At 39.5% G+C, this 22,251-nt stretch overlaps 1 protein-coding gene across 1 annotated transcript; it reads right to left on the bottom strand.

The window, feature by feature from the left end:
- Positions 1-2,849: 2,849 nt before the first annotated feature.
- On the bottom strand, positions 2,850-21,587 carry wdr95 (WD40 repeat domain 95; the record flags this gene model as incomplete). Its single annotated transcript, XM_079166394.1, has 29 exons — positions 2,850-2,918; positions 3,042-3,226; positions 4,546-4,634; positions 5,032-5,071; positions 5,210-5,342; positions 5,935-5,993; positions 6,089-6,184; positions 6,282-6,444; positions 10,160-10,219; positions 10,610-10,655; positions 10,743-10,797; positions 10,907-10,986; positions 11,083-11,189; positions 11,313-11,415; positions 11,688-11,839; positions 14,090-14,195; positions 14,285-14,525; positions 14,941-15,010; positions 15,183-15,300; positions 16,948-16,994; positions 17,086-17,131; positions 17,215-17,307; positions 17,422-17,507; positions 18,115-18,345; positions 19,333-19,398; positions 19,519-19,602; positions 19,690-19,743; positions 20,878-21,133; positions 21,520-21,587. 29 exons carry the CDS (start codon positions 21,585-21,587, stop codon positions 2,850-2,852), a joined length of 3,003 nt encoding a protein of 1,000 aa, XP_079022520.1.
- Positions 21,588-22,251: the final 664 nt, after the last annotated feature.

The raw sequence follows: 22,251 nt of genomic DNA on the forward strand, positions 1-22,251 counted from the left end.
TTTGTCCTTGGCAGTGGCTGCAGCGTACCAGACCGTGATGGAGGAGTTAAGGGTTAATATTATAAATAACACCTGTGCTTTCTTACAATGACGAGTCAAAGTGGCTGTTGTGAAAATGGCCAGTCAGGGCTCGCAATTTATTTTAGAGTTTTGACAACTTGCACCATCATCGTTATGAGCACATGAAAATTGGTTACATAATTTATTTCCAGCATAATCTTCAACCCAAGCAGAGGCATAATTAAGCACAATAACTGAAAACACCCATGTGTGCGGGTGAACTGAGCCTGTAAATATGTGTAGTTACTGAGTTACGAGTTTGGCATTTTTACATGTCAAACATTATGTGCAACTATACCAGTAAATTACATTGATAATGGCTACATTGCATGGCTACATTGTTGCTGGGCTATTTAGCATGCCGGCCTACTGGTACACATGAGTGTAACTGAAACATTTTTTTGTTACCCCTGTGCATTTCTTGTTACAGGAATTGTGCAAAGATTTTCTTGTAAGGTATGAAGAATGAGGATAACAGTTCAGTTATGTCTCTTTTCCGGGTTTGCTCAGTTATGAAATACATCATTTGAAGGGAATGTGTTTTTCTGAGAGCTATAGAAGCTGAGAGCTTAATGATCCTGTAGAAATGTCTCAGCCCTAACCACAGTGGTGGCTTGATTTAGCTTTTAAATGATAGAAAAGGAACATCAAAGCATGTGCATTATAATCAAGTTGTTTTGATTAAAAGCAATATAAAACAAATAAAACATGGTCTAATTTTATTTTATATACATAAAATATAATATCAATAAAACTTTAGTTGTTGACAATACCTCTGTGTTCTGAGCCCCATAAATGCCACATTTTGTCAACATGGGCGTTCCACTTTCACAGCTTTATAATTCCTTTTCTGTTGTGTGCAGTTGTAGAAACACACACCCGACATCCTGTGAAAGTGGCATTTATTCAAATGGATTTGACAGAACAGTCCAGATTTGTGACTTTGAATATGTCTCTCCACAAGAAAATCAAAGCAGCGCCACCCAAGATATTTTCTCCTGTGACAGTAAATGAAAGGGCACATTTGTGGACAGTGACGGTTACTTGATTTTACAGAAACACAGTCAGATTTTCTGGTTCATGACTGCTGGCAAAAGAGAAAAAGTGTTTCAGCAGTTCACTGTCACTGAAGCGTCTATACGTGTCTGTCTGATGAAAGCCTTGGGTCTGTAGTTCTGTGAGAGGTGCACATGTCCTTATAATGGATAATCTGCAGAAAACTGGATGATTGTCATTGTAATTAATCACATATTTTAGGTTACAACACCACACTCTTTTTATAGCGTGGGTGTAACTAAAACACATGGATTTGTGGACAGCTTCGGCCTATAATTAAAATGTTTCCCACCCAGTTCTATCCTCCACTTTCACAATGACTGTTCTCGCCCTCCCTCTAGGCACTTATATTCACTGAGCATACCTGAATAATAAAGACCTATGTGGGTAATTATGTTATAGGGTAGTGCTAGTTGCTGTATTAGAAGAATAATTGTGGTTTTTTTCAAAAACAACTGCAACAAGGGCAATACATACATTTTAATGTTTTTCTCATGTATAAACTGAATCATATAACGATGACAAATGTGAAAGTATGTCGTCTGTTATCAATAATGCAATATATGCCAGATCCTAGATAATGCCTTTAAAACACGGATAATACATCACATCACGGAGATAAAGAAGTGTATAAAAGAAAGGATGTTATATGAAAGGATATGATATATTTGATTTTTGGATTAAAATCATTTCTGGACTACTGGCTCAGTAATGTAAAATTCTCTTTATCCCAGCCAGTAGCTCAGAACAAAAAGGTTTTAATATCTGCAAGAACAGGTATTATTTTGGCCACTTGGGGTCACTGAAACAAGATGTAAACACAGCTTAGAAATATTATCAATTACTATTGCTATACATAACATTTATGTTGCAACAGTTCCATGTTTTTCTTCACCTGATGAATGAAAGTACGATATTCACAGACCTTTTAACTCTGTTTTGGTCTCCACCAACTCCTGAGGGAAATATATCAGGATTTCTAGCTGCTAAATGCTCTACTACGCTATATTCACTAGCTTCTCTGTGTACTTGAGTCTCAGGAATACTGAGAAAAATATGCTCTTCCTCACAGTCTGAAGTCATGAATCTCAAAGTTATTATTGCTCTTGTCTAATGGTAATGGTTTTCCAACCCCTTTTTTTTATTTCACTTCACTTCATGCCAAGACTATGACCTGGACAGTTGTGTGTTTAAAAATGCAAATGACAAGAAATTCTGATTTCTTAGTATTTTTCCTAACTTTCCACTTTGTTCAGAGCCTTTTCATTTAGCAATCCACAGGTTTTCACACATTCATTAATAATCCATTATTTTTTTTCACATTGCTATGATTACCTAAAGCCCTCATTCTCACTATTTCCATTTTAAAACAATGACTTTATAATGTCGGATGATCCGGTTTCCCAATTGTGACCCAATTGTACAGTTTCATCTTATTCAGTTGACTCCAGCTCCTCAGTGCTGCTAATGAGAGGTCAGGTCTTACACTGGTGGTGGCTCCACAGCATCAAAGCCTTTCAGACAGCCTTGGTTCGATAGCTTGTATATATATATATATATATATATATATGCCTGACAGTTTCATGACTGAGCCTGAAATGCAAAAGAAGACACACTCACTCTTAATATAAATCTGTCAGTTTGTAGACTTCCAAAGTACGTGTACAGTAGCCTTTGCTGTTGTAATGGTTATAACTCACCCAGTCTTGTGTTCCTCTGGGTAAAATGTGCTTTTAATCTTCCTCAATGTCTGTGTCACTGATGGATGTCGGGGGAAGTCTCAGTTTACTGTGTGTCTCTGACTGCAATTATGCCGCAAGAGAAGCAGGCACAATTCAGTTCAACGTTTGTAGGAGGGAGAGACAGAGAGACACACATAGTTTAAGCTTACACAGCATAATGATTATTGAAGTAATGCAGCTCACCTTTGCTTCACCTCTTTGTGCCCCAGTTTCGTCAGGATTGATGGCATCAGAAAGACATGTGTTCACATTCAGAATTTCATGATCAGGCATACTCAGAGGATCAATCAGGACCTCATAGGGGACAGCAGGATGTTTCCAAGAAGAAGAGATGTGGACGCCCCAGCTCTCAGACTGCCCAAAGGTCCCTGTGGACAAAGGCCAAAATGTTCCATTTCAGTGTTTTTCCAAGTTGTGTGGCATGGTGCTGAAGGGATGTGACGGAGTCAAAACTCTGGCTTTTTAAAATGTCACAATGTCGGAATCCATTTGAAATCATTTCTCTGCAGTGCCCTACTGTGCAGCACAATTCCTACAAACCCACAGAACAGGGAAATTTCCTTTTTTTCTCCAATGTGTTATGAATCAGTTTGAAAAAGAATTGCCAAATTGTTATTAATGACATTTCCTCACAGGCAACTATTTAGTAAAAAAGTATGCAAAAACATCAAGTTAGATGTGAATTTCATTTCCAATTTCCTGTTTTCTCTCCCTCAGTGGGAAAAGCTAATGAGCCTTAAGTTCAAACTAAAATAACACTGATAATTAGGAAGACCGTACAAATAAATATTATGTTATGCACAAATTGAAAAGCATCTTCTTTCTGTCCAGTTTTCTTGTAATAGTTATGAATGCAGTGTCTCAGTAGGTGGATCACACTCTTCCCTTGGCTGTAGATATTCAGTGAGAGTTGTAGTGTGTTTACATCAAGGGTGGACTACCAACGAGGTTGGTGACAGACATTTAAAGGAATAGTTCGACATTTTGGTAAATACATTGCAAGAGTCAGATGAGAAAATGTAATACCACTGTCTGTAGGTTGTGCATTAAATATGACATATGAAGCTACTGCCAGCAACCAGTTAGCTTAGCTTAGCACAGACACATCTCTTTAAGGGGTGCAGCTCCTGAAAGCCCCAGGTTCACTGTGGGTCAATTGGTTAGTGGTTATCATTTAAATGTCCAGTATATTTGTTTACAATGCTATGACCTTAAGGTTGGTCCGACATCTCTACCTGACTGAATGACCTTGTTCAAAATCTAGTTTTAATATGTTTATTTATTAAGCTAATACTGTGCTTACATGGTCTACGTTGCGAAATGAATTCACCAAAATGTAACACACTGACACACTGTAAACCTGGTGCTAGGTAGTATTGTAGCGTTGGAGTACACCAGCTCTCTTGGCAAAATATAATTAAGCTGCCATGTAATTTGCTGTGTGCACAGTACTTGACGGGTACTTGAAGGTGACAGGGCACATACACAATGCAGAGTGAGTGGAAGGAAGGGGGTAGCATAAGGGCCCAACAGCTAGTTTTTACCCCAATGGGTTAACCCAGCCAGTACTGTCACATTGAAATGAACCTTCCCACAAATAACAGCACTGTGCCATGATTAATAGTGTTTGCATGGACATTAATAATGTCTAGAAAGAGGGGATTGACAGATGCAAAATGACACCGACCTATGAATTCTCCATGTGCACTCCAAAGGCGCACAGTGTAGTCAGTGGATGAGGTAAGCACCACTTGATCACTGTCAACAATCTGCAGGCTGGACAAGAATAAAGAGACATGAGATGAAATGAGAGAAGGCATTTCTGGCAGAACACTCTAAATCATCCACTTTGTTGTTACGTCTAATGGCAGATGCACCCCGGGCCGCTTCTCACCTATACTGATCGTCTGTTTAAGACCTTCCCACACACAGTTTCTTCTATACTTTGTCTACTGCAGCAGAGAAAAGTAATGGAGCCCCTGCTGGCTGTGACACCCCAGACTGAGAATGACTGTACCTCCGGGGTATATTAAGTAAAAACAAGCAGCTAAAAGTTAATGACACAAGGCAAATTCTAATTGCTGTTTGACAGCAGTTACCCGATCATTTTAAACTTAAGACAAGATTAATTTGTGACCGACCGTAACAAAACATATTTGTGTATTTTACATACCCAGTAATTCTGCTGGTGTGGGCACGCCAGAAGTTTTCAGCTGAGTGAAAGTCAACAATACAAACAGGAACACTCTCACAAATGTGAGTTTGCATGTTCTGATGGACAGTTTCTCTTCACATTTTAATTATATGCGTTATCAAAGTTAATTGCAAGAAGAACAAAAAATGCAGCTGACCTCTAGGTGATTTTTGCTGAGGGGCAAACTTCTCTATGTTGTATACGTAGATGTAACCAATTCGGTCAGCAGCGTACAGCAACGTGTCCTTGTCTGTTTTAGCCAGTTTTGTAATCTTTTGTTGGAATCTAGACTGAAAATGAAAATAAAAAGGAATACAATGGTTATGATTGCTTTTCAGTCATAGCACTGACATCCCAACTATTCATGTTCATTTCTTGGTGATGGCTGACTAACTGTTCTCCTCCCTGCAGATATGCATTCGCCCTGCTTAAAGTGCTCTCCGGATTATCTGAACCAAATATCAAACCAAATGTGCAACAATTTGTAGAAACTAATCATGAAGAAATCAAAGATGAATTAAAAACACCATCATTGTTAAGAGCCATTGTTGCTAGGTAACAAAACACAAGTGGGGTATGATGATAGGTAAAAGGTTGTCAAGGTATTTTGTGTCTATTGTGAAATATAAGTGCACTTTATGTTTAATAGCCTCAAAACACAATTTCTGCTTTCAGGCATGAGTTTTATTCTCGCTTTATGCCCCCATGTTCCCCCACCTTCTAATATATGGGGTCCCATGATGCATCTGCAGGGAAGGTATCTGCTAGAACCAAAGCATAGAAACAGTGCACCACAAATTATCTTACTGTTTAATCAGCAATTCTGAAGGTAAGAGAGAAAAAAAGTGAAACCGAGAAATGCTGTAAAATTAAATATCTTACAGCTTTGAAGCTGCCCACAAATTTTCCTCCATTGAGCACGTTCCAGAGATTTACACAACCTTTAAAAGCGGAAATTCATACAGTAATTAACGGTGTACTGAAAGGTTGCAAAATGCAATCATGCGCCGTAATTAGTGCTGTTCATAACACCGACCCATGGCTCCAGAAGACAGCAAAGCTGTAGTCGAGAAAAAGTGCTGTAACTTGGAGTCCTTCAGGAAAATGATGCTTGGAACACTTGTATCCAGCCCTGTGTAACAGAAAAAACACATTAAATAAATGCAATGTTCTGATCACGTCAGAGTTTTTATTGAATACACCCAACATTCTCTTTGCTCCAAAATCACCTTCAACATTCTGATTTTCAGCAAGAAGAGGGCTGACAAACCGACACTGTATACGTCCAGAAACCACGTTCCACACTATAATCTCTCCATCATAGCTGCTGGTGGCTAGGAGAGAGGGGGGACACTGCGCCACACACAGGATGTCCTCCTTATGGCCATTTTTCTGAGGAAAGACAAATTGTGAGTGTCTCTAAACAACTGCAGGGTTAAAAGTTCAGGCACGTTATTACCAATGGTCTCTAACCTTTGAAAGATTCCTGTCTTTGTTTGCAGGTCAAAAATAGATATAGTGTATTACATTTCCTTTGTTACGGAACATTTTGAACTTATATACTTAATACTTAAATATTACAGAGTATTTTCTAACAGATAAAGCCTGATTTGGAACAAACGGTACAGATCTTTAGAAAACAAATTCTTCTTGGGAATGTTTCGGGGGGAAAAGCTTATTTTCTCTCTCACAGAGTTAAATGAGAAACTCAGCACAACGAATGGTACGGAAGCAGCTAGCTTTGTTTGTCAGGAGGGAGAAATAAATCTGCCCACCAGCACCTCTAAAGGTCACTAGTTAATGGGATATGAGGTCAATGGGATATCTTGTTTCTTTAGACTGTGCAAAAAGCAAAGTTTAAAAATGACACAGACATAGCCAGGCAAGCTCCCCTTTTTCTAGTATTTATGCTAAGCTAAGCTAAGCTAACCGGTTGCTGGTGGTAGCTTATATTTATCTTACATAATACAGACATAAGAGTGTTATCAATCTTCTCATTTAACTCCCAGTGAAAAAGTGAAGAAGTGCTTTTCTCAACTATATCAATTTAGAATAAGTACAACACAGAATAAGTGAAGTGAGGTTAAAGGTCACCTGTCTGTCCACCAAAAACTTCAAGTAAATTTCTCTCTGACGACCTAAGGAGTCCCATTCAAGGCCTGAGATAAATCGTGGTGGAAAATGTTTTGACTCATTTTTAGCCATGAATGTCAGAGTTTTCACTAAAGTTCTGCTTTTTCTTACAGAACTCTGGCCAAGTGTGATCAATGACTGTCTAAATGTTATCGACTGTCTGTAAGAAGCTTGATGTCAAACCCCTGAGCGAGCCGAAAAGCCAAACATTACTCCTGCCACTGTACTTCACACTGATGCAATGCAATTCATCTTATGCTTGATGTGCTTCTTGCTTTCTTTGTCTGGCCTCAACAGGAATATTTAGCTTGGAGTGATGCTGCCAACAAGAAACTGTGCACAAATCAGGAAAAGCAGATGGCACGTTTTGACTTAGGCACTGATTAGTGGACTAACTGTAAATTATATTTTTAGGCCAAGCAAAATATTTAGCTCAACTGGGCCATGAGTTACAATATTAATGAGATGCAACACAACACTGGCCATCTGGAGGAACAGAAACATTCACAGTGAACCCGAGGCTCAATGGATAAGGGAAAGATACCAATGTATATAGACCAACCCATTGATCTTCCTCTTGCAGGCCATTAATGAAAGAACAATTTCAAGAGACGGCTCTGTAGATAGTCAAAGGGGTCACTTACTAGCCTCTGTAATGCATTATTTCTGCTCTGTTACTGGGCCTCTTTGGGGGTGAGTGTAACCATCAGCCATGATAAAAGAGATGGAAGGGGAATCAGCGTTATCTCCTATAATGGATCACAGCGTGAATGAGAATACATTTTCCCTCCTACAGCTCATGTAGAGAGAGAACTTTGCCCTGCTTTTCAACGGTAACCTGACCACTTTATCCTGGTAGAATCAGATAAAGGAACTGTAATCTGTCGTGTGATATCTTTGGGCGGACTGAAGACACATCTTTGAGAGCATGAGGCTGCCTTAATCATTGTATTTGATGATTTTACCCGAGGTGCTGAAGTGGGATTTTGGTACTTCATTATCAGGTAACATCATCAGTTATCAAATGTTTAAAATTGCAGAAATATTTAAAATGAATTCAGTAAAATATACGAACAAATGTTTTCTTGATTGCCATGAAAGCTGGTAAAAACATCCTTAATGCTCAGATGATGAATGCAAATGAGTTATGGTGATCCCCAAGTATCTTTCTCTAGCGCCACCATCATGCCAAAACGTTCATTTGTCTCATATTAGTTTGTGACCAAATACCTGCAAAACTAATGATGCATCTGAACCCTGTGTTTAGTGCTAATTTTCAAATGTTGCATGCTAACATGCTAAACTACGATGGTGAGTATTTTAAATATACTAAACATCAGCATGTTAGCATGCTGTCGTTAGCATTTGGCTCACAGCACAGACTATATATAGCCTAAAGGTTAAGAGTTTCTTTCCCAATCCACTAAATATAAATTCTCAATGATAAGAAATAGAATCCCTAAAGACCAATGTATTAGCAGCTATTGGATTACAAAACTATGACACTTAAGGGGAACAATCATCTGCATTGGTGATTATTGTTGAGATACATGTATTGCTTTTGGGATAAACAACAATAAAGAATCTAATCCTGATACCATTTTATATGCAAACAACTACAGGGTATAAAATATTTAACCCTATAAGACACTGGCAGGAGTGCATGGGGCATTTGCTGCACACCTTTAGTTCTGAACTGAGTCAGTGATAAAGGCATTCTTCTTTCAGTGAGAGCTCAGGTATTCAGCAGAGCCTGTCATAAACGACAGGTATACTGACAGGTCAAAGCTTGGCTGCACTGACACAAAGAAAAGCAGTGTGATGTGAGGACATCACCAATGATGTGCTTGGGAGAAAACTTTATTACTATATAGTTACACTATGTATATATATTAGTGTATACATTTGGGTACAGGGGGTGGCAAGAGACTAAAACGTTTCAAAATATGCAATAGAAATTCTCAAAGCTGAGAGAAATCAAAACAAGGAATGAGGGAGAATAAAAGCAAGACACGGGGATGGGGTAACTTTCTGCATTAAAAATAATTCTGCAGGTGATGCTGCATAAAGGGCAGAGATCAGGGAGGCTTTGTTACTCATATCTCTCTGAACTTTCCAGCCAGTCAGCAAAAATGACTCGTAGGACCGAAGACTGCAGTGTCGTTTGTGTGTGTGTGTGTGTGTGTGTGTGTGTGTGTGTGTGTGTGTGTGTGTGCATGTGGGTATGAACAAATAACCAACAGGGAGGCTTTATCTTTCCAGTTGTGAAGGTGCACTGAGGCAGAGCACAGCACTGGCCAAGCATCCCTACTCTATATAACACACTGATTTAGTGTGTAAACAGCATTTTATGGGTATAGTGCAGTCAATGTGGAGCTAATTTATCACTTTTGTATACTACTAGCTATTTAAATATATACGGTGCATCATATTTTATGTTTTGTATTTAAAATCATAATCTGATTCCTTGTAACCATGGCTGTCAAATCAATGCAATGGAGTAGAAACTACAGTACGAGAATAAAATGACATTTAAATGGTAATACTTTGAAGTATTTGAAATACCTCAATGTTGTATTTAAATGCAGTACTTGAGGAAAACATACTTGCTCACCACTGGAACATTTTCAGAAATTGTTTTTATAAATGAAAATAAACCGTAGCAACTAGATGATGCCTTGATGGTTAGCTAGCACACAATGTGCCCTTGCTTAATGAGTTTTTGATCAAGCATTCAGTTCACAACAAAAACACCCAATTTGTCTTTTTGTCACTTTCAGCACAGATAGCTGTACTTTGTAGAAATGGAAGAATAATGGATGGATCCATTCGATGTTTCTGTCATCTAGTCTGCCTGACATGAATGTCATGAGGGAATACTAACTGTCAGTCGGAGCCTATTGTTATCATTTTGGTCTGCCTGAACATCTTTTCTGCCAGTTATTGTCAAGACAATTTTCTGTTCATTAATCACCAGATCATCTTGCCACGAAGGCTGTGGTCTCTGGACACGATGAAGGTCCTCGGGTATGTCCTGACACAATGCAGACGCACAGTCAGCCGACAGGGCATTTTAAATCAAAACACACTTTGTAATGGGTCATAAAAATAGCTGGAAGAACATTCTATTGGCGCATTAAAATTCGTATTAACCAGACAATGACAAGAAGTGTCATCAGCCCTGTAGCAAAACATGTTCGTTATAATGAAATTCAAAACAGGCAATATAAGCAGCATGATCTATCAGTCTTTTTTCTTTTTTTTTTGCTGTTTTAGAATGGAGTTCAGCTAGTAATGACAATGTAAACAAATGCAAATGGATGCAATACGATGGAAAGATGGAGGGATTGGAGAAATAATTGGACTGGGATTTCTGAAACACAACTGACAAATAATATCTAGAACTCATGTCTTTTGTACTCACTGGGTAAATGTCTATCTTCCGGTCCCGGCCGACAGACATCACATAGCTTCAAACGTAAGATTACACAAGCTCAACATGGATTAAAATTCATACTGAGCCAAGAACACTTGCCGAATATCACATCATTACTCACAAATTCCTGTGAACTTGCAGAAAGATGCAGTCGCACACTTCGTGACATTCACCCTCTACAGGAAAGATTGGAGGGGACTTTTCACAATTACTGGATAATATAGTATTTCTTTTTCTCTTTCTTGTTTTTGGTCTGAGGAAGTAATGACAATGTGCAGTACTTACCCTTCTTCAGTGTCTTTAGGCACTGACCATTGTTGAAGTTCCAGATCTTTAAACAACCATCTCTTCCACCTGTGATGAGTCTGCAAACACAAGAACATGCTGTAGTGTGATGAAGTAGTGGCTCTATGTTTTTTATGAAAAGTGAAACATTTCACAAGCTGCTTCCTGTGCTGTACCTCCTCCCTTTGGGGTCAAAAGTCATGCATGTGGTGGCAGACAGATCATTTGTGCCACCAAACTCAAAAACCTGATGCCCGGTGTCAAAATCCCAGACTTTCACCACCTGAAACCAGTACCATTTTTAGGTAATTTCACAGATAACATACGTTGAATAAAAATGATCATGTTGAAGACAGACCTGATTAACTTCACAGTGGAAATGTAATGTTGTAAAGGATGTACTCACAGATCCCTCAGTGCAGCTGACAACTTGACGAAACTCCTCACTGTAGCCGCAGCACATTACAGTCTCATTATGTGAAACAGTCAGACGGCTGTGAAGCTGTGGCCTTACAGAGGCAGAAGATAATAAAATGAATAACATGGGGATGAATATTAAGGTGCTGCAGTCATCTCTGAAAAACTAAATCTTAAAAGCTGTTGGGTGAAATTGAGATGTTTAATCCCTCAAAAGCAAATCTTCAAAAGCATCAGCTGTCTTGTTTCATAGAATTCCACAAACTATCGTCCTTAAATGAGTTCATTTTCAACATTTTCAAAAAGCATCTTCAGAGTACATTGGATTCCATGATGAAAAAAGAACAAAGGCATGACAGCCAACCTTATCTTCAGGGAGAGCACAGCCATACAGTCTGCCGCAATGTAGACGCATTTCATAGCAGAGGAATACGAGCATGCAGACATGTCGCCATGAATCCCGCTGGCTTTGGGGTCTGCTGTAACCAGGCAATGCTGATCTTCAATATCCCAAATCTGAAATGGGAACAGGTGAACAGCGATCAAAGAAGAATTCATATAAATAAAGTAAAAGCAATACCACACTAAAGAATACCTGCATTTGAAATTTCCACTTAAGTAGAAGTACAAAAATGTGCAATACTTCACACCCTAAAGTATTAAAATACTATATAACATACTTATATTGCAGACTGGCTCCAGTTTGTGTTCTATTATACTGCTGGATCATTACTATTAATGTACGTAAGCAGCACTTAAACACTGTTGAGGTGCAGCTAATGTTTTACTGCTTTTTATACTGCTGTATTAATCTGTTTGATAAACTGATTATATGTTTGTGCGTACAACCTTAATCTGAAAAGTATCAAAATAAATGTAGTTGAGTAAAAAGTTTGGAAAAAAAACATTTACAAGAAGCAGGTTTCTCATTTCTAAATGTGCGAGAAGTCCAGCTTCATTGCCTCTTCTAACATGGACTTTCAAGTCGTCAGAGGAAGCCAGCTCTCCTCCAAGTCTTCGGACTACTTAGTTCTGGATCCTGCTCAGAGGATAACATCCAGCCAAGTGTTGCAGCATCCTTTCGCTACAATGGGCCACCTGAAGGACTTCTGTTGTCCTCAAAGTCTGAGCTCAGGTGAGGATAACCAGACATCGACCAGATCCTCCTGTGGTCCACAAAACCCACAGCCATTTTCAGAGGACGATAGATCTAGCATTGTCTACATCAAGCCTCTGGCAAAAAGAAAGAGGGCTTATGCTGAAATTTCACAAAGACGCAACGACAGCTCAGACAGCACTTCCCCTATAAGGAAGAAGAGGAAGATGTCTAGAGGTACACCTGCAGTAAAAAAAAAAACGTATGGAGAAATCCCAGAGATCTCCTCCCCTGTGCGGATAAAGACACAGATCTTGGAAGGTACACCTCCGGTAGAAAGGTATTTTGGTGACTTTTCCCAAGGCAGAAAAATAATCCCAAGGATCTCCTTCCCAGCTCTCTCCCCTGAGAACTCTCCTAAGACGAAGGAGGACACGAAGGATACAAGAGCTAAGATATGGATCATCGGGTCGAGTTACATTCGACGAGGAAGGAGCGTATCAGAACATTGGGGAGAACTTCGGACTCAATGCCAAAGTTGATTGGTTTGGCGAAGGAGGCCTGTGCTGGAGTGGCGTCCTACCCAGTTGTTATGCCGAGTTGAAAACTCAAAGTTTCCCTGACATTTTGGTGATCCACGCTGGTGGAAACGATCTGCGGTTGACGCCCGCCAATGAACTTGTATCCAGAATGACAAAGAACCTGATGCAGCTCCATGCAAAGTTTCCTCGAATGACAATTGCATATTCTTGCATCAATGAGCGTCAAGCGTGGAGATATGGACAGCCAGGGGAGGTGAATTTTGACAGGAAGATCGTCAACAATTGAATCAGAAAGGCTGTTGGCAACTGTGACGGTGAAGTGATTGAACATCCCCACCTGAGATACAACAACAGGAAAATATTTGATGGAGTGCACTTCATCAAAGAAGGAAATGCCTCTGGCCTTGTGACCAGCATCCACAGTGTCCTGAAGAAGATCCTTCAGAAATGCCACCCATGAATCGGTCTCTCTGGGCGACTGTGGCTCAGTGGAAAGCAGGGTCGTCCTTCAATTGCTCCTGAAGCTGTGCCTATACACAGTGTATGAGTGTTGTGTGAATGTTATTAGTTGATGCTCCAGCTGTCAGTGTAATGACTGGGTGTGAATAGTATGAATGGTGTATGAATAGGTGTGAATGGGTGAATGATGACATGTGTCAAACAAGTACAGTCAAGTACAGTCCATTCATAATCTAACTATGTGTTAATGTGAATGCTTGTCTATCTATATGTGTCATCTCTGACTAAATAAATATAAAAGACTTGCAGCTTTTTATCTGTTGAGGTCTCTTGATAAAAGCTCTTTTGTATTTGGTTCAAGGTCTGGCCATGTGATGCACAGAGCTTAGACGGCCTCTTTAGTCAGATAATGTGCAGTGATTTAGTTAATGGTTTCATCATGTTGGTTATTTGCTGGTGTCTCAGCCACTATAGAATGTTTGCATGCGAACAAAGCTAATGGCAAAAACAAAGTGAGCTGGACTGGAATCAAATGTACTCACAGAAATAAACTGTTTTTCCAGACATAATCTGACACCTAAACACGTGTACCACACACATATAGACAGGGAACCGTTTAGACCGTAGTAAAGTCAGCGAAACAGCAAAAAAAAATTAAATAATAATTACTTTCACTGTGTTGTCTGTGGAGACAGAGAAGATCTGACTGTCCTCTGATATGATGCGGAGGTAGACGATGGGAGCAGAGTGGCCTCTCAAAATACCGGTTGGTTTCCTAACAAGAAAAACAGAACAAAGAGGAGTTGTTTTTTTTATTTAGTGTTGATTTTCTGTTCTCTGATTCTCTGTTGATGGTCTGCTTACCCAGAAAAATGTGGGTTCCACATGCGTACGAGTCTGTCCATGCCTCCAGTGACCAGCAAGCTGTGCTTCTGACACAGGTCAAAGGTCTTGACACCTTTGTAGATGGTGAAAACCGTCTGGTCACCCAATGCCCGGAGCTGTGGAATCCAGCTCAGTTGGACCTTCTTGGTCTTACCTTCATAGCAGGCCTCTCTGATCTCACTCAACTGCCAATGAGCGTCTGTTAAAGGTAGCGCACAGCCTCAAGAAGAAAAAGAAAAAAAGAAGTGTTTCATTACAAGGCCCGTGTGTAAGCATCGATCAAACATGTTTTCTGGATCAAGGGTAGGCCATTATCAGAATAAATGAGCAAGCTGGCAAGCAGACACGGCCGACCACGCACACACACAACACATACACACACGCTGGCATTGATTGGTGAATTTGAGAAGGACGAGTAATCATGCGTCATCCCTTACAGCTCTCCTACCAGGCTGCCTCATGTTCAACACCAAGCTTAATTGCTGCACACTGTAGAGCGAAAGTACTTGATACTTTGTTCCATCAGCATTCGTCATTTCTAATCTGGATCTTAAATCACGACAATGGAAGTCTCGGATTGTTTGATATTGTCCTGATGGTGCTGAACAAAAGCAGACAAAGAAAAACAGAATTACCTATAACGAGGGAAGAAGATTCTTCATTCGATGAGGAGGCAACAGCTTGAAAACTTTGAAAATATTTTGCCTAAAGTTAGAGAGAAGAGTTGCTCAGTCTATTTCAGGGTTATCTGCTCATAATGCAAGTCAAATGTGTTGTTACATAGCTTCTGCAGATATTGTAAATTGTCACTGAGCTGAACTTAAATTCATTCCTTTGTAAGGGAAGTGTACATACAGATGGAAAGGTGAAATGTCACCTGTGTCACCCAGTCGTGATGAACCTTCCATCTGACAAATGTCACATTGGGAGATAGCACTGCATCGTCAACCGCTATGTTGGGCATATTTTCAATCTTCGGTGATTTATTCCATAATCTATAAAAAAAAATTGAAATTGAAATGAACAAGCAGGCCTGAAACAGGTCACATTTTTCCGAGACACTTCCGAACTCACATAACCTGCATATCATTTATTTGATTGTCGGGGAAGAAGAGATAGGAAGCAAGGGTATAATTTACCATCATACTTTTGAAGTTTGAAGCTTATACAGCTTCCTACCCAGCTGTGTTTTTTAGTACTTCACCGAGTCCATACACTCAGTTCTCTGTGATAACCAGAACAAAATAATTGCACAATCACCACTGTGAAAGACGAATCCAATAAATGAATCAATCTGCCAATGTAGCCCAATCACGCCCTTCATATCGACTGATATGATCATGAATATTTCAGATTTTTTTGTGATATAATGAAGAGATCACTATATAATAATGAAAAGATGAAAATTGTGTTATTATGTTAGAAGAACCAGAACATTTGATTACCTGCTAATGTGAATCATAATTGAGAATGGAAATGGAAATAGGCCTTTCGAAAAAAAATGATGAAAGGAAATATATGAGTCTTCATCTTATTCAGTTAATAACTGTTTTGTTTTTTTACTTGCAGTATTGGTAAACTACACATCCAAATAAAGAATATACGTTAAATCATGCGATGGCTGCAATCGATGACTTTATTGAGCAGAGAGTCTCACATTTGTTACTTATCAGCACAAAACGTTATTTTGCTCAGGAAACACCAAAAACGGCTGCAAATGTATCTCACTCAGAGGAAAGATTCCTGTTTTTCACTGACAAATTCCTTTTGCTCAGTCAAGAACGTGAGAGGAAAACAAGAAGGTACACACATCTAATTGGCTGTGACTGATGTCTCCCTTAGGCTCAGCTATGTTTTCTCTGGTCACCCTGCTGTGCAGGAAAATAGTCTAATCACTGACTTTGAGTATCTGGCAGAATATTGCTGGAAAAGTTGACATACATGATATTATTTACTATACAGTTAGTCTATACTGTATATGTATACTAGTAATACCTTCATAATGTGTTTATGACACCTTGTCATGGTGTCTTTTACTGTTTGAATAATACTGAATAACAGTGTGTACTGTGATTAACTAACTTTTTACTTATTTAACCCTTATTAAGCCAGATCAAATTTATTCCTATCAATCATCATATGTGCTACAGCTGCACCGATACTGATATTGGATATTTGTCTGCTACTGACTCGAATAGGTGGATCAGGCATAAGTGACAATGGGCCAATCTGGTTCTGTATACCAATATGTTTAAAAATAATAATTAAAAAAATGTATATGTATTTTATTTGTTACATTTTGTTTTACAAAGTTAGGAAAGCAATGTTTAAATCAAGCTTGATGTTGCCTTACACATAAAAGAATGATCCCATTGACTTCCACACAGCGAGGCATACAACTCAGCATTGGTATCTGATCGGTACTTGGCATCGGCCGATACCCAGAGGCCAAGTATCGATAACAGTATCGGGACTGAAAAAGTTGGATCCGTGCATCCTTAATCTATGCATGAGTGACCTGCCTACAATGGCCTTGTACATTACACCAACGCTGCATCCTGCGCATAGCAAGTGATTACCATCCAGCCAGATTGTACAAAGTGCAGTGACAGAAGATTGTGTATTGCGTAAAGCAAATTTACCTGAGGGTATCTCCAGCAGAGGATATCAAAATGATTGTGACACATCCCTGAAACACAAACACCAAAATGAACCTCTGCCAGCATTTCAGTAATCAAGTGGAACAAAATGTTTTAGTTTTAAAATTGGATCAGGTTTACGTCTGTGTCTCCGTACAGGATACAACATTTATCAGGGCCAGTGTAGCTATGGGGGGAAAGAAAACAAACCATGATTGTGACTTATTGTGACATTTGGAAGATATGTTAACGTGCAGTCTTGTTGCTCACCCATAGTCTAATGTCAAAGGCACTGTGTCTAGTGCATTGATCTGGCAATAAGGCTCCAGAGTGGAAAGCTCATAAAGTTGGATCTCTCTGTCCCTGCAAGATAACGAAGACACGCACAATAAACAAAGCTAGAATAGTCTGGAACCTGCAGTGAGAGTAATCTATATATAAATGATGTGCTCTTTAATTCATTGTGTTAAAACGTACCCTGTTCCGATCATCAGCTTGTTGAACTCTGTCATCAGAGTAAAATCACTTGCCCACTTTGACTTCCTGTTTGCAGGTCCATCATTCTGAAAGAAATTTTAAAAATGATGTGTTAAAAATGTTCCATGTTTCTCAGCTATATAATTTGAGGCAATCAAGGCAGTCTTGAATAATTATAAAAAAATATTCAGCTGTGGTATTTTGTCCTCTCTATACATATAAAGGGAAAACACCTTCTATACATTTGGACAATATTCAAGGCTTGGTCTATAGACCTCCATAAAGTGGTGCAGGAAGGAGTCCTAAACCTGGAAATGTTCCATTGTCTCAAAGTTAATGGCTTTTTAATGGGTCTTTTGTTTAGATTCCTGAAATAAGGTCTGTGGTTAACACAACCTTTAGAGATTTTTACGTTGGTTCTACGACTACAATAGAAACTACAAAACGTCATCACAACTAACTTCAGCTGCCGATTGCATTCACACTTCAAAAATCATGAAAGTTGTGTTCATTTGTGAAGATTATCTTTCTGAAGAAAACGTATATACGTATCATGAACTTGAGTTTGTCAAGGTGGCCTACATAAATACATCATCCCTGCATTACTCTGTTGTTGTTGACAATAAAAACTACAGAATGACACCAAACTTATCCCTAAAGTGATCAGATAAATGTAAAACAGGTAAAACATACAAACATGTGTTTGGTCTTAAGTGGTTTAAGTTCAGGGCTCCAGTAGCAAACAACCCCGTCCTCTCGCACTGATACGATGGTGCCGTCATGGGTGGAGTGGATGTTGACGATGGGGATGCCATGACACAACGCCTTCATGGTGGCTGGCAGAGTGAACGCCACCTGCTTACTGCGTCTTTCAGTTTCCTCCTTCTCCTTGTATTTCTGCAGCATGTGTGTGCAGAACTCACCCTGCGTCACATTACCTGCCGTTAGGTTCAAGTGGTCTAGCCCGCATGTTGATATTTATTAAATTGTTATCGTGGTTACATGAGTAGAGCCGTAGGTTTGGTTTCAGAGGTAGGTGGGAAACAAAAAGACAGAAGTTCTTCAAGCAAAAACAAGTGTAGATTATGAATGCTATTCCCGATATCAATCTAGAAATTATGAAGTTTGTTAGATCCTGTTTTCCAAAATAATAGTCTAATAAAAAATTAGATTTTTTTGTAATTGCTGTATGATTGATACACAAACCTTAAAGTCACATTTATTTTTTGTTGATCGACACCTCATTCTTTGTTACAGATAAATATTATATGTCTTCACTAAAAAGAGAAAAGTGCTCTACTGTCTCTCTCTAATATTTAATACTTGATTGATGTTCAATTATTGCAAGAAAGTAGGATTTTGAAAAGTGAGGCGGACGTGTCTCCCCCATCGCCGGTGGAAATTACACCCATGTATACGAGTACAATTGTAACATTTGTTATTTGTCTCTTTGAATTAAAAAATCAATCCATACTCCAGTGTTACACCAAACATCTGGAAATATCTTCTAATCATTTCTTTAAAATTGGCAAACCAGGACAACATTTTTCCGCTCTACAATCCATACAGCCTCTCACAGTCGTATCCAGCTGAAGGAAAAAACACTGTCAAGATTATTAAGTCAAGTGTCTAGAGTCAATAGCAATGTTGGGAAACAATGAGCTTTGTTCCATGTGTTATTGCACAGTCAACTTGGCGTTAGGAAAGCTGATGTATGCTCGTGTTCACTTGATCCTGTAATCCTAACTGAATTACAATTGCCAAAATAACCCTGTCACATTTCATAGTTCCCTAACTGTTTTTTACTGCAAATTCCTGGTATTAGCATGCATGAGAAGTGTCATAACTAAAGCAACTCTCCAAAATAAAAAAGCTGCATGCCCTAAGAAACAAATATGAATGTCATCTCACCCATGAAATCCTTCCTTGGCCTGAATAATCAATCTTCTTAAATAAGCCTTGAATCTGCGCATTGCTCTGTGAAATTTAAAGCACAAAAGAATAAGGAATAGCTATTGTGAATAAGACATAGAGAACACAGAGATGAGAGAATCTGAGAGAGAGTAAGATATAAAGAGAAATGTCACACTGTCTTACCGTCTTAGGCAAACCCAGACACTTCTTCACTATACGTCCAAAATTATTCGCATCAATGGATCTCAAGCCACCCGTTTCACATTCCTTTACAAGAGAAAATACAGACAAATATTCCAGAAATGAATCACCAGGCTGTCAGTGTGTTCTGAAAAGATGGGGTTTATACAGTACCTCAAATGCTAGTTTCAATTCCTGGAGGTTGTCGAGGGATATCGTCTCATCAATCTTATTGGAGAGAGGACAAATTGTAACATTGTACTATGAAATGAGCACAATTAATAACGCCGGTTGATTAGGAATACTCATACGAAAAGAGCACAATGCCCAATAATACCAGTAATAGAGTTTGATTGGCAAAAACGCGCCAATTCATAAAGTGTGCGTGCTAGAGAGAAGGAGATATTAACACTATGTAATTATCAACACACATGATTAGGGCTCCACCTCTGAGTATTAATGACTATCTGTAAAGGCCACCACAAGCCATCACCGGCTACAATTGTCTGTAAGATGCTTGCAGAAGGCCAGATGTCAGGCCATGCTCCCCGTTAATTTGCCACGGTTTCCTAGCAACGGGTCCTTGATCCATGAACCTCTTTGATCCATCGTTAATAAATAAAAGGGCTAAACAGCCTAATTCCTCAAGGATGTAACTAGAGTCGAGGTTTCCCCACGGTATCTCCTGAACTGCAGAGATAATTGTTTTTATCAGTCAGCGTGATGGAAAGTGCTAAAAAGAACCTGGACTGCTTTCCAAACCCCTTTATTAGAGCTGTATAACTCTGAACTCCTGAGCCTATTCCGTCTAATCTGTCACGGCACATTGCTCACAACATTAAGCAGGAGAGTGTGAGACTGACATCTGCGACTGCAATGCCTACATCAGTCCATCGTTCCTGTCAGCTTGAAGGCTAGAATTTGAATCTACTTGGGACCTTTTAAGTAGTTGGCTCGGCAACTGTATGTTTGTTTTACTTTGGCCTGACAAATGTCCATCCCTGGCTCTGGGACAGATTGTCCTGCCCGATGTGCTGTCATGCTGCGAGTACAAATTGATCATCAGCTTGATTGAATATGGCCCTTTCGGTATTACCTCACATTCATCCTGCTGCTCACCTTGTGAGTGAGATATGCTGCTGCTGTAGTTGAGTTGAAGCACTCCAGAAAGAGTCCGAGTGCAACAATGTAGCACTATAGTGACACCTTGAGGCTATAAGCAGTAACTTTAACAAAGTAGCTGGATTGGGAGAGGGTGAACATCTATCATGGCACCGAAGCAATCTAGATTTACTTTTCAGATGCGCATTGATCCCATTTACTTATCTCATATCACTTTGTTAGAGGTTTTGAAAACTACACCTTGAGGCTGCAGAGTCTGCGAGTTGAATCAATACGGTGGTGTTGTCGTCTCATGATTTCAGCCTCATCTCCCAGTGTGACAGAGTGCCTTCGGCCGTTCTGTCTCAGCAGCTCTCGAGCCAACCATTGAGGCTGCTCTTGTCTGTCCTCACTGACATCCCTTTGTCTTGGTGCTGGGAAGTTATCCTTGACTTTCTCACCCCGGGAACCTGGCCCTGTCGCCCTGTTCCCTGCACTCCCCAGTTCAGAGAGCATGCTGGAGGATTTGAGATATAGTTTTGAGTAAATGCATGCCCTATATAGTACATTGCTATTATGTAAAAATATTGCTTTGGCACTCATTAGAAGCATATCAGAAAGGTCAATGTTGTATCTTTTACTTAAGTGCAAGTGCTCATACTCATAGATCTATTTAATCTGAGGAGAGTGATTGTAGGTGCCAGGGGACCAGACTTCCTGTACTACATGGTAACTGCTCAGGGGTGCCACACATGGCAACTCAAGCGCCATGACAACAGTAAACATGTCCTTGGTACCCGACATAATGCTCTTCATATGAAGATAAAAAGAAATGGGAACAAAACTGATCAAAGACATGTGATGTACAATGGCGGTGAGGAGGAGAACAGAACAGCAGATTACCTGGTCACATGCTGGGTTTCTAATCTTCCTGAAGCAGAAGAAGAGCGGACCTTTTCCCCCAATGGCATCCTTGTTAGATGGTGATGTAATGTAAAAAGCAGACTTGCGTGCAGCACATTTCCACAGTCAGAACTCCAAACAGATGTTGATCGGACAGATCAGTCTACCTGACACTCACTCGAACATTACACCTGAGCAGAGCAGGTGGCCCCACGGTAACTAAGAAACCAAGAGTGACAACTGAGACTGCACAACTAAACACCAGAAGCTGCACTCACAGGGAGAGAAACTGCCTGGATAAATCTAGTTTACAAACTAGCAATATATTGCACTTTTTTTTTCATTGTAATCAGTCAGCTGTTATGTAATTTCAGCTTCAGACACACTTTTTTTTTTTACATTTTCAATGCAACTACCAAGGGAAAGAATAAATTAAATAAAAAATATAGTGAAATTCATTCTGGAAAGACTAATAAAACAGTGTTTCACAATGCCAAACAGAAGAATCAAACAGTGCTTGTGATATTCTGTGGCGATAGATCAACACATTAGATCAACGCAACACATTCTGATTCTGTCTCGTTATCAGGCCGCAAACAGACTGCATAACATCGGACAGCAGACTATGGGGACAAGGAAACATAAAGCCTTTTTTTTCTTGATTGCTTTGGCACCATTTTTAAAAAAGGGCTCGTTTTGTCAAGACAATACGCACAATTCACACAACCCCAC

This window comes from Pholis gunnellus (genome assembly GCF_910591455.1).
Source record: "Pholis gunnellus genome assembly, chromosome: 9".
Lineage (NCBI taxonomy): Eukaryota > Metazoa > Chordata > Actinopteri > Perciformes > Pholidae > Pholis > Pholis gunnellus.